Source organism: Phytophthora parasitica (genome assembly GCF_000247585.1).
Source record: "Phytophthora parasitica INRA-310 unplaced genomic scaffold supercont2.62, whole genome shotgun sequence".
NCBI classification, from domain to species: Eukaryota; Oomycota; class Peronosporomycetes; order Peronosporales; family Peronosporaceae; genus Phytophthora; species Phytophthora nicotianae.
The window spans coordinates 204581-216903 of record NW_008649048.1 but is presented as its reverse complement, the minus strand read 5'-3'; the positions used below and the strand labels follow the sequence as shown (position 1 = coordinate 216903).

Sequence of the window (12323 nt, the reverse complement as noted above, 5' to 3'; positions counted from 1 at the left end):
GGATCGAGCAACGGGATGGCTCCCGATCTTCGCACAAAAGCGTCGTGAGAGCTAGGAAGCGGCGAGGACCCCACGAGAGCTGATGAAAGGTGTCTGTCGTCTGCGGATAGTGACGAGGAGTGACTGGATTCCGCCAGTACTCATTCGTCGCACTCCAAGCAAGGCAAATCTGAAAAATCTGGACATTGACGAATGTCCTCGAGTAGCGACAGCGAAGGAAAGGTAAGCGTTGTCGCTGCACCTCTTGAAAAGACCGAGTTCGTCTCCTGGAGAGGGCTGGAAGACTACCTACGTGCGTATGAGCGGAGCGCGTACCAGGTTGGTTTACATTTGCTGAAATTAAACTGTCTGTGTGCGGAGCCTCCGCGAACGCACGAACAACCAAGTCACAACTCGAAATAAGAAAATTCAGGCTTCAGGCTCCAACGCTACGCTCGCCCCTGAGGGATGGATCAACTATAGAAAGGCGTACGTGTGTACGCACGCCGGTAAGTACAGTCTGCGTGGCCAAGGGAAGAGGAAGCGACAGCAATCCCGCGCGTTAGTGTGTGCAACCCAGGTATGTCTATTGTAGTACCGGTTTGGCCGTTTGGGATCCGTTTGGCACGGTTGGGCTTAGCTTGGCATAGTTGGACTTAGTTTGGGACCGGTTGGGCCAGCGTCATTTGGATATGTTTGGGTGTCGATTCGACTGACTGAGAGTTTGTGATTCTCTGCTAAGATCAACGCCTGTGGTCAAGTGGTCGACGGCAGAGAGCCTACGTTTACACTGCGGATAACTAGCTCAAGATTGGAGCACAATCACCCGCTCAACAAACGGTTTTTCAACCAGTACCCCCATAACCGAACTGCATTAGAACCAGAAGTGGTTACGACGGTGAATGCGCTCCGAAAAGCAGGTGCAAAAGAGGAGAACATACTCGTCTACATTCACGACAACTCAACCTGCAATCCTACCCTCCAAGACGTGCATAACCTGGTCGGAAAACTCAAGAAACAAGAACACACGGCTAACACAAGCGCAAAAAGACTGAAGCAATGGATGGTCGAGTTTTCGGAACAAACCGGTAATGTTGAGCGCATATTTGTGGATACGGTACAAGAGAAGGTATGAGTGAGCTCCGTTTATATTTATATATGTGTGAGTGTGATAAACTTTCTAACGGGAGTACTCTCACAGTCTGTGGCTATGTGTATTAAACGAAGCATACGCGTGAACTATTCAACTTGTATCCGGTGGTGCTTATGATAGATGCCACTCACGGCACCAATTTGTCCAAGTATAAGGTGTTCTCTATCATGACGCACGACGCGTTTGACAATGAGCAGTTTGTTCAGCATGCAATCATGAGAAATGAGCGTACATCGACGCTTTTGACGGCTTTGGAGGAGTTTGAGAGAGACAATCCGTCGTAGACACGGGTGAAACGCATTCTGATAGACAAGGATATTATGGAGCTAGGTGTGCTGAAGACTGCATTCCCAGAGGCACTCGTTCTGCTTTGCCAGTTTCATGTGATTAAATATCTACGGAAACAGATTTGGTTGTCGGATTATGGGGGGGGAGGGTTCCGTGGCAGAAGCAACAACTATATGGAATGGCGAATTTACTGGTGTACGTAAAAACTGAGCATTCTTTCCTGAAGAGTCGAAACTATATGCAGCATATTCTGGCTGTAGGAAGTGACACGTTTCGGCATCAAGCGCCACTCCAGTTGGGGTCTGGCCAGGATGATTTGGGCCCAGTTGGTAATGATGTGGGTCGAGATGATACCGAGTTGGGACCAGTTGGTACTAGGTTGGCATGCGATGACACATGCAAATATAAGTTCAAGAGCCGGTGCCAGGGGTGGTTTTAATACAACTCGATTCTGATGACGACGATGACAATGCATTGGACGAGCCACACGCGGAATATTCTGTGATAAAGAAAGACTGGACGTGCTCGTGTCTTTTCATGAGCTCTCGTCTTTTGCCGTGCCGGCATGCATTTTTTCTTCGACAGGCGTTGGAGTACGAGAACATCCTACCCAACTATATCATCCAAGATGGTTGCTAACCTCGCTACGCTCAAGAACCGATGCGGACGAATCGATGAATGAGTTCGTCCAAGAAGCTTTTGCTATTCGTCCTGTTCTTCAAGAAAAAAATGTGGTGTGGGATTCAAATAGATAAGATCGAGAGGCTAGCGTGGTCGCGAATAGAATGAGTGAGTATTTGAGTGGACTTGGCATGCGCGAATACAACGCTGCAATGAAAGCTCTTCAAACAGCCGTCACCCGCAAAAAGAAGGGTGACTTCAAGATTGGCCAGTTTATGACGGATTCTGTGAACATTGGTGCACCCTCACGAGAAGAGGATTTAAGTGGCACTCCGACTACTCCGGCTGCACCAACTCAGTTTGCACGCAACCGAAGCGAAAGGCGTTCAAGAAGCGCAACAAAGCGAATTGATTACGTCTGGTGACGGGCTGGAACCAGTTGGCGACGACTTGGACCAAGTTGGGAATGAGTTGGAAATTTGTAAGAATCTAGTCAGAGCGCCACCCAGTGATGAAAGCCCCGCCCGTGTATGCAATCTCGAAGACACGAATGATAGTTTTCGTATTGAAAGTCCTCCCAAAATGCGAGGCGGTAAAGAGAAACAATAACATTTCGATGGTTCAAGAAGATATGGAGATGCTTGAGAAGGATCTCAGTCTAACCTCGGTTAAAGAGCTACTATCAGTTCGTTCTATTTACACCTCGGCCCATGAAAGCTTTCCCAGTTCAAGATGTTTGCTTTTGCAAAGAAGCCGCGAGTTCCAATTGCTCACGAAATCTCAAAACTACCAGCAGTGAAACCATTGATGAGACCCAACGAAATTGTGAGGATCTTACCGATGGAGATCCTTGCAAAATGCAGTGCTAGGGTTGCGGCATATCAGCGAAAGTATCGTGGGATTTCTGAAGTTGAAGTTGGGCTTGAGATAGTTGGAGTGGGAGTTTTGACCGCTTCAACTATTACTACTGCGTGACTTTGGCATCGTGCTACCAAAGTTCTGAAGCAGATACAAAAAGCGTTGACTTGGTTGGAGCACCTGGATTTTTCGCGCCACGGAAACACTGACTTTATTGTGGAAGTAGACGCAGAACTACCAGAAAAGCTAAAGCAATCCCGATTCTCTCCAACAAGGTATACTTTATCGCATTTTGTACTATATTTGGAGTGTCTTGTTACTGGTTACCGTGATTTTGAATGGTACAGACAAGTGTTTTGGATCTGGTAGGGAAAGAGGTGATTAGTGACGAAGTAATGGGAAAGTGCTGGAGGTAAAGCACGGAGAGGATTTAAGTGTTGCGGTGTTAAACACTGCAATGCTGGGAGTGACTGTCGATGGACACGTTGCGGCATCTACTGGGCTTATTCGTGCGGAACCATCTGGGCTAACAAACCAAAAAGTCCCCATTCCACTGAATTGCAACGGCAATCATTGGTGCTCGAATATGCTGACCCTGGGTACTTGCGAGGCTTATATCTACGATTCCAGTCCTTCATCCTACTTACTTGGTATCCGTGCAGTGGCACAAACGCTGATTAACCTCCTACCTCGAGAGGTTGACGAGGGATTTCGAGTGAGGAACTACGAGTCGGGTCTGGGTGTCCAGACAGACAGTTACAACTGCGGTATATATGTATTACTGGCATTCGAGATGTTTTGCGGTGCTGAGCCACTAGATCTTCTGGACAAGAAGACGCTTCAGTGCATGAGATACCGCTACCTATTACAGCGGCAGAAAATGAAGGGGCTAGTAATCAAGGTCGCAGGGTGCCTTCAGATTTGAAAAAAGCCAGATACGGTATTTAGATATATGGTAAAACCGCCCATGTTGAGTATGATTCTGGTGTGAAAAATGGTGAATTCACAGTAGTTTTGACGCTATAAGCTCCGCAAGAAGGTGTCTCGGATGGCATTTAAAAGGGGAAACAGTTGCTATTTTGTGGTAATCCTATTCCTGTGGAAAGTGCAAAACATATGTAAGTACAAATGTTCGTGATAGAAGGTTCAAATTGAAGAATTGAGATTTGTATAAAATTAGAGAGAGTTTACTCGCCATCATCGTCGTTTAGCCAAACTCGCATTGTGCGGACGTTGTATCGCTTTTCAAGTACACTTTCGACATGGCCGCAGATAAGCTGAACTGTCACCGGCTTGGCTGCTTTATTTTGCATAGTTACAAACTCGCGAACGATAATTTTTAAAGATCACTATCGTTGTATAGTTTTATGCGACTTCGTGTCGATGGAGCTGTCTCCTAGCAATTTAATTAATTTGTAGGTTACCATATGATATCACAATAGAATAGCTATAACCCTCCATGGACCAAAATGGCAGCTACACCTCGACGAAATCGGTGTCTGGATTGAGGTTCCTGGCCAGCAGCACTCGAAAGATTGTGTTCTTCCCAAAGTCCGTCGCCTACTTAGTTCGTTGGCGTGAGTCCCGCCCTCCACTTTTACCTATTTTCCCCTCAGCGACAAAGTAATCATAAACGTTGCAGTCTAGGATTTTCTCATCCGGCCTGAGTTGGTGTCTGCGCTGCATTATGTTGCTTCTAAGTGGTGAAGAGTCCTTATATATATATGAGAAAGAGCTACGAAGAGTTCGCTTTCTATTCATGTTGTTCGTGCTTGAGGCTATATTGGCTAAGATATTGTTGTCTATCGAAGCACGATTTTTTTTGGATGAGCTAGCTCCATCATTTTCTGCCCTTTTAATACGTACATGCATGCGATCTTGACAATACTTAGGCAGAGACGTAGTTCGAAGGATAACCCGGGAGTGATAGACAAGCTACGCATTAGTTTTCAGTTAGTGTATTGTTGGTATCAATTTGAGCTTGAGCATGAATCCAAGACTTGCGGTGCAGTTAGAGCTGTCAATGGGCTCAGTAAAGCTTTATGTGTCAATGAACTTGCTTTTCACGCATGACCGACTGCCGAGGGCGCCAATCCGCTCACATCATCTCTTTTCCATAATCCGGTTATGTGTATGGAGCAAAATGCTGGCTCTTTGGTTTGGGCGCCATTCGTTCCTTGCTTTGGAGTTAGATGGTTAACAGATGGTACCAATAAGCCGATTTGGGGATCAGTTGGGGGCAAATGGCCCATCTCGGGATTCCCAGTTGGTGGCAGCAACGAGTGCCTTTTTCAATGGCACCCGTTCCTGCACCCAACTCAAAAATCTGAGACGAGCTTCCTGCAACCAACCGAGCCCACCTACGCCCATCTAGCACCCAGTAGTGCCCATACCGTGCCTGTACGGAACCCAGTTGGGTACCCATTTGAAAGAAGCCAGTTCGAAAACTATACGCACAAGACGTATATCCGGATGTCAAAAATCGTACTTTGCTGGAGTTTATAGTGTGCATGATGTGTGGTGCCGCACTCTGGTGTGAGATCTCCCTGCAGGGCTCAGTCAATCAGAATAACTTCCACAATTTACCCATGTTCGTCTTTGAAGAAGAGTGTTATGACAACAGAGACACGCACGCAGGATAGACTTATGTATTGAGCCAATTGAGCCAATGGACTATCTCTCACTTATTCTTCCATCATCTTACAGAAGTACCGTTAGCGAAGGCATTGTAGTGTCTTCTTGTCCAAGTATCCAAGTGGTTCAGCACCACAAAACATCTCGAATCCCAATAACACGTAGATTCCACAGTTGTAGCTGTCTGTCTGTACACCTTGGCTCGACTCAAAGGTTCGCACACGGGCTGGTTTCTTGACATTTGTAGGTAGAAGTATCATCATTTTCTGCGCCACTGCACGCACACCAACCAAGTACGATGAAGAGCTAGAGTCATACACGTCCACTGTGCCACCTTCGAGGTTTATCATGATGGAGCACCAGTGGTTCCCATGGCAATTGACAGGGATCAATACTTTGTCGTTGCTGACTCCGGAAAGCGCTTCTCTGATAACATCGTTGGAGGTGCTCACTTCTCCATCCACAACAACTCCCAACGTGGACGCGTCAAATACGACAACGCCAGAACCAGGTAGAAACAGCTTGGTCAGCAACTTGTGCATCACCTCATCACTGATCAACTCCTTTCCAACCAGAGCCAGCACTTCTATCTGCATACGCGTTGTTAGTATTCTATTGGTCACAAAAACGTTAAGGGTACTCCTTACCTGAGAGGTCAGATTTTGCATCTTCTTCAGCTTATTCGGAAGTGTAGGGTCAGCTTCGACATAAAAGCCGGAGTTGCCGTGGCGTGAAAAGTCCATTTTAGAGATCCATGTCAGGGCATTGCCGATCTTTTTACATGCCACAGTGGCAGCGTGCCATTTTTTTCATAAGTTTGATCGTTGTATTCGTGAATACTCCCAATCCAACAATCTCGAAAGCTACATCAAGTTCACGGACCCCTCTGCGCTTTCGTTGGTATGCAGTCACTTTGGCACCACACTTCCTAATGAGATCCAAAGGAAACACCCTTACAATCTCGTCCTCTCGCATCAGCGGTTTAGTCGCTGGTAGCTTTGAAATTTCGTACGCGATAGGGGGCTTCGGCTTTGTCAGAAACTTAAAGACGTTGAACTGCAACAGGGTCTCACTTGAACTGAGGAAGGTCGGATGGTTGTCCAGTAGTTCACGAACCTTCTCAAGGTTCATATTGCACACATGCATCGTCATATCTTCCTGCACCATCGCAATCGTCAGGTTTCGCTTTGCTTTGGCGGCTTTGGGCTTTTGTTTCGGCCTTCCCCTTGGTTTTGGCGGGATTTGTAGCGCAAACTCAGCGTTGACACCCGTTAAATCCACACTTCTCGCCCCTGCCTCGTTTAGTTCAATAATTTTGTTGTTCGGTATGTCGTTCTGTTCATTTTCACAGTCCTGTCTGGTCAGCACCGTACAATCCGAATCCAACCGGGCATTCTGTCTTCCCAACTGAGTACTTCCCGAGCCCAACTCAGCAGTATCCGAGCCCAAGTCAGCAGTATCAGAGCCCAAGTCAGCAATGTTATAGTTCACCTCTGCAGCCGCCTGGGTAACCTGTACAGCGTCCGACCTCAAGCTTGCCAGCTCCGAACCCTCAATCTCGACTGCACAAGACGTTGTCTCACCACTCGCTACGCGTAACTCGTTATACTCGGTCTCGCCGCTCGCCACACGCAAATCCTCACCAGAACTTGAATCTTTCGAATTTGTGTCCGAGTGTTGACCGATAGCATCGTATTTTCCACTCGTAAATAGGGTGGCGATGTTGCGCAACGCTGACATTGCGGTTCTGTAGTCTTTCATCCCGAGGCCACTGAGATGCTCGCTGATGCTCAATGCGATGTAATTGGCTTCACGGTACTTGCGGTTAGAGTCCCACACGGCATTTGATTCTTGCATTATAGGCGCCACCGAAAACGATTCACCAGACAGTTCGGGCGGATCGGACCCACTGTTGTTTCGCAATAAGTTTAGTAGCTATCTAGGGTGTAGTATCCAGTTGGGAATGATGTCCTCGTATCCTAGAGCTTTGCGAAGGAAGAAAATGTGACGGCAGGGAAGCAAACGAGAGCTCGCAAATAGACAAGAGCATGACCAGTCTCGTTTCGCCACAGAATATTCACGCGCAGGCTCATCTATCTAGATCCCAATCCTGATCGGAGAGCTTCGCCACCGCGTCCCATAGATATGATGCGCCTCATGTGCTTACGATACTTCAGGTATTTCTGCTCATTCTGCGCGTACACCAACAAGTTCACGACCCCCTTCAACTGGTCCTTCTGCCAAGTCGTGAATCCGTAGTCTGCGCTTGCTATCTCTTCCCGTAAATATTTCAAGACATGAAACTGGCAGAGTAATAGAATGGCATCCGGAAAGACCATCTTGAGTACTGACATCTCCGTGAAATCTTTATCGATTAAGACGCACTTGATCTTGGTCCAACTTGGGTTGTTACGCTTGAACTCCTCCAATGCCGTCATTAGAGTCGGGCGACGCTCGTTTTGAATGACTGCGTGTTGTACGAACTGTCCTTTTCCGAAAACGTCGTGTGCCATCAGTGAGAAAACCTTATACTTAGACGCATTGGTGCCATGGGTGGCGTCAATCATCAAGACTTCGGGAAATCGGTCAAAGAGCTCACGCATATGTCTACTCTGCAATGTAATGCAAGTTGCGACCGTCTACGACATGTAAAACGTTAGATTGTAGAAAAACATGGCGTAGCAAACATGAATGAATTCATTCCTTTTCTCCCACCGAATCCACAAAGATCCTACCAACATTTCCAGACTCCTCTGCGAACTCTTTCATCCACTTCTTCAGCCGTGTGGTGCTGGTCCAGGCCGTGTTCTCTTTGGCTTTCAATCTCCGGATCAGATTAGACACGTCTTGCGTTGACGGGTTCAGGTCGGTGTTGTCGTGCATGTACTTCAGAATGCGCTTCTTCTTTGCTCCGGCCTTCCGAAGTTCATTCACTGTACCCACAACATCCGACTCCAACGCGGTTCGCACGTGTGGGTACTGGTTGTACGTAAGCTTGTTCACAGGGTGGTTATGCACTAATCGTGCGGAAGTGATCCTCAAGATGAATGTCGGGACCTTAGCGTCGTCGACTTGGACACACGCATTGATCTGCAATAAGAAATCACAGAACCAAGTACACAGTTAGTCCCAACTCGACCCATTTCTCATGATGCTATTGCCCAACCACAACCAACTCAGCCAACTGACCCCAGCTGAGGTTTTGCAAGCCTACCTGCGCCTCACACTCCATAGCCCGTGACTGCAGACGCTTCCTCCTCCCCTTCCCCCTCGACTTGTACCTCCCTGAGTGTGTACAAATGTAGGTCTTCCCGTAGTTCACCCACTCGTCCGGCAACAACAGCTTCTTTGACCCCGTTGAGCGAATCTTGGCATTGCGTGCAGTACTGTGTTCTTCGTGCGGATACGAAAGCTCTACGGATTCAACAGAGTACAACAGTCAGCTAATAAATGCCTAATGAATAGAAAGTATAGCATTATTGTACCTGGTGTGTCCCCTTGGTGTACTTGGCCAAGTAGCTCTCTAGATCCTCCCATGAGTCGAACTCAAAACGCTCTAACGGGGCAACGAGCACCTCCAGTCCTTGGGCGTCTTCGTTGTCGTCCTGAAGGCGGCGTGGATGATCCATCCCCCCAGATCGGCCCTGCTTGGACTGACCGCTCGTGTTGCTGCCAGTATCCGTGGCGAAATCCACCCATTCCTCGTCGCTGAGCGCTCCCAGTGACGCAGCAGACGCCTCGTCGGCGTCGGCGTTAATCTCAACACACAAGTTGTGGCGCTGGGGGCGCCTCACTGCAGTCTTCACCCGACGATCTTCCGCCATTTTGCCCCCCTTTTTGAATGAAATGAGTGGCGGGGTGGTGGGTACACACCGGAGTATACGCTATACTATGGCCGGATATATTGTGGGGGTAGGTGAAAAACCGAGCGTCTCTTTTATTCGCCCGAGTTGGGCGCACGACACACTTCCTTTTCAATTTGGTTTTTTTTTTTTGAAAACAAATTGAAAAAGAAAAAGTACAAATTGTTTGATTGGTCAGATTGAAACTCTAAACCTAGATTGTTCTAAAACTATTTAGCCAATAGAATTGGCCCTATGCTTGGGGATCACTGGGATCGAGATCGACGGCACCGCTGGCGGCGGTACCGCACGCGCTGGCGTCTGTGGCTGCTCTCACATCGTCGCCGCCTCCTAGTGGCAGTCTCGTGTCTTCTGATCTTCACCGCCCTAAAACTATGGCAGTCCTTCCTGTCCTACCGTCGCCGCCAAGCTTGGAATGTTCCTCCACTCTCACCACACCAGATCCAAACCTTCACCTCCAGCTTGTGGCTCGAGACGCAGCACTACGAGCCCAATACTCGTGGAATTGTGCTGCCGTTATTTGACGATATCGCACTGCTGGGCTTCTCTCTTATCCTGGAGCTTCGTCGTCTCCAAGTTCCTCTCCCTATCGAGATCCCGCACTGCGGAGACTTGAGTCTAAACCTACAGAAAAAGATGCACAATCAGGACTCATCCGTGACATTCTACGACGTTTGTGAACGCGCTGCAAACGCAGCAATAGAGCAGCGTCAACTCTTCTGCGTGGATCTAGATCACTGCCACCACAAGTTCCGCAGCTTCGACATCAAGGTACTGGCTGTGGTGTTCTCGAAATTCCAGGAAATAATGCTTTTAGACGCAGACACGCTCTTCTTCCAGAATCCCATGACACTATGGGACACATCTAAGTACAAGAGCACGGGGACGCTGTTCTTCAACGACCGTATCAGCTACGAACTCTCGTACTTGGCCAAGAGAACGACTTCAGACGAGAATGTTGGTGCATTGCATCAATTCCTCGCGAGCTTTGACGTCTCTCCATATAGAAATTTCGGTATTATAAACACTGAACGGAGACCTGAGCCACCGAGGACACTGGGACTAGAGTTTAGCTTCCAACCGAGTGAATTTCTGTTAAATTCCCACGTTTGGAGACTGCGTAGTGGCCACCAAATGGACTCGTCGCTGATGTTGTGGAACAAGGCGCAGCAGCCTCGAGCGACGGTCATTCTAGCGTCATTTGTATCGCTAAATGGATTGCCAATTGTGCCGTCTTATGGAGATAAGGAGCTCTATTGGCTCGCCTGCGAGTTGGCGGAGACTGCGTACGAATTCTCAGATTATGCTGTGGGTACTGTAGGCTGGGAACTTCTTACGGAAGGCCGACAAAATGATGGAGTTTTGTGTGGAGACGCACTGCAGCATTATCCTGTGCAGAGGAACCCGGCCAAGGGACCAGGAGCAGACGTTGAGCCGCTGTATATCAACAGCGATAACATTTTAGAGTGGGGTCGAGACTCCCGTCGGCTGTACCGCACGGCTGCTCGGCCTGCAGAGCTTTATCCCGGTTCTTTCACGGAACGGAAGCTGCTGCAGACTTGTCCATTCGACGTGACGACGATGGAGCTTGCTCCGATGGAAGTGATGTTACTAGCGCAGAGACAGCAACTCTACGATGTGGTGGCAGGATGGATGGACGAGTCTGGCATGTGGTGGAACCCGTTTGATTAGAATACGCTTGCTGTGGACCCGCAGCAAGCGGTGCGGTTTTGAATTGGAACTGTGTTGGCATTTTACATGTAAATAAGGGCGAGCTCTTTATCGTCTACGCCTATTGGAAATATCGCGAGATTATGACAATGATTCTTTACGGTAAGGTTGGTGCGATCTGTATGCGAAGGATAATACATGTACCGTAGATAAATTGTATGGTGCTGCAATTTCATTCAGGGCTCGAAGATGATGGCCAGTTATCTTTTGGAAAAGACCAGGTTCAAGATCTTTGGCGACAGTCCAGTTGATCTGGGATGCAAGCGCCCTACAACACCCCTCCATTATCCTGAGCTGTGTTCATGACAATTGCTTCTACTCTAGAGCTGTACCTGACGGAGAAATGGACACGGAGTCTGGAGATCCTGTTGAAGAGCTCAGCGTACAGATCTCCAGCATTTCTACTCTAGAAACTTACTGAGTAAGGTATACATATATCGCCGTGATCGCGTACGCAATGATCCAATGCTGCATTCGGGATTACAGGTGGGAAGATTCGATTGCCGTGTTGGATCGAATCAAGCGCGTACAGAAACATCACGACCGTCATCTTGTAGGTGAACACGCACACTGAAAAAGTGCAACATGGCGCTGGCTCACTTGCGAAGCTCCGGCTCAGCTGCGAGAACCAAGTGATCCGGGGCCGTACGTTTCGTTTAGATGCCCCAATCTGGCTGAATGAAGCGCTTGCAGCGATGATGTTGATGACGACAAGGTAAAGTGTATCTCTACATGGCACCTACGCTGTAGGGGTTTACACTGTAGTGGTGGTACATGTAGTGATAAATTAATGCTGTAGTCTTTGATCAACATGCCGTGACGGCTTCTATCTTGTTGATACACACCCACCGATACGCAGGACAAGTTTATACATGTAGTCTGAAGGAGGAAGTCCCAACAAATCGTGTGATCCGCGCTTCCTCCAGCGTCAAGATCCCAAATCCTCCACACCAAATCGCTCATAATCATATCTGAGGCAGGCGAGTTACGGCCGTTCTCAGCATGAGATAGGGAGCTGCAGCTTCGATACATGCCTCAATCCGGTCATTCTACAATTCGCCGGCTCCATTCAATCTGCCGCCTTGAAAAGAATCGAATTCACCATGAACAAGTATCTGGTACGAGGCCTCGGCTTCTTCAACGATGCCTACGACCTCTTCGTCATGAACATCGTCAACGTTGTGCTCACGGAGCAA

General features: G+C 48.2%; 7 protein-coding genes across 7 annotated transcripts; 4 read left to right on the top strand and 3 right to left on the bottom strand.

Annotated features, from left to right (window-relative positions):
• Positions 1-298: 298 nt before the first annotated feature.
• PPTG_16891 (hypothetical protein) lies at positions 299-1416 on the top strand (the record flags this gene model as incomplete). Its single annotated transcript, XM_008914634.1, has 4 exons — positions 299-318; positions 361-559; positions 722-1108; positions 1207-1416. The coding sequence occupies 4 exons, from the start codon at positions 299-301 to the stop codon at positions 1414-1416; spliced, it is 816 nt and encodes a 271-aa protein (XP_008912882.1).
• A 789-nt stretch (positions 1417-2205) lies between these two features.
• PPTG_24006 (hypothetical protein) lies at positions 2206-2466 on the top strand (the record flags this gene model as incomplete). Its single annotated transcript, XM_008914633.1, has 1 exon — positions 2206-2466. One exon carries the CDS (start codon positions 2206-2208, stop codon positions 2464-2466), a length of 261 nt encoding a protein of 86 aa, XP_008912881.1.
• Positions 2467-3356: 890 nt separating this feature from the next.
• PPTG_16890 (hypothetical protein) lies at positions 3357-3824 on the top strand (the record flags this gene model as incomplete). Its single annotated transcript, XM_008914632.1, has 1 exon — positions 3357-3824. One exon carries the CDS (start codon positions 3357-3359, stop codon positions 3822-3824), a length of 468 nt encoding a protein of 155 aa, XP_008912880.1.
• Positions 3825-4375: 551 nt separating this feature from the next.
• On the bottom strand, positions 4376-5269 carry PPTG_24005 (hypothetical protein; the record flags this gene model as incomplete). The annotated part of the gene is made up of 3 exons (XM_008914631.1): positions 4376-4459; positions 4766-4834; positions 5264-5269. 3 exons carry the CDS (start codon positions 5267-5269, stop codon positions 4376-4378), a joined length of 159 nt encoding a protein of 52 aa, XP_008912879.1.
• A 344-nt stretch (positions 5270-5613) lies between these two features.
• On the bottom strand, positions 5614-6276 carry PPTG_16889 (hypothetical protein; the record flags this gene model as incomplete). Its single annotated transcript, XM_008914630.1, has 2 exons — positions 5614-6123; positions 6181-6276. The coding sequence occupies 2 exons, from the start codon at positions 6274-6276 to the stop codon at positions 5614-5616; spliced, it is 606 nt and encodes a 201-aa protein (XP_008912878.1).
• A 34-nt stretch (positions 6277-6310) lies between these two features.
• PPTG_16888 (hypothetical protein) lies at positions 6311-7390 on the bottom strand (the record flags this gene model as incomplete). The annotated part of the gene is made up of 1 exon (XM_008914629.1): positions 6311-7390. One exon carries the CDS (start codon positions 7388-7390, stop codon positions 6311-6313), a length of 1080 nt encoding a protein of 359 aa, XP_008912877.1.
• A 2216-nt stretch (positions 7391-9606) lies between these two features.
• PPTG_16887 (hypothetical protein) lies at positions 9607-11927 on the top strand. Its single transcript, XM_008914628.1, has 2 exons — positions 9607-11229; positions 11308-11927. Exon 1 carries the CDS (start codon positions 9631-9633, stop codon positions 11086-11088), a length of 1458 nt encoding a protein of 485 aa, XP_008912876.1. The 5' UTR covers positions 9607-9630; the 3' UTR covers positions 11089-11229; positions 11308-11927.
• Positions 11928-12323: the final 396 nt, after the last annotated feature.

Bases quoted from the DNA above. Each gene is read 5' to 3' on its own strand.
- PPTG_16887 (XM_008914628.1), top strand. From the start codon at position 9,631: ATGCTTGGGGATCACTGGGATCGAGATCGACGGCACCGCTGGCGGCGG.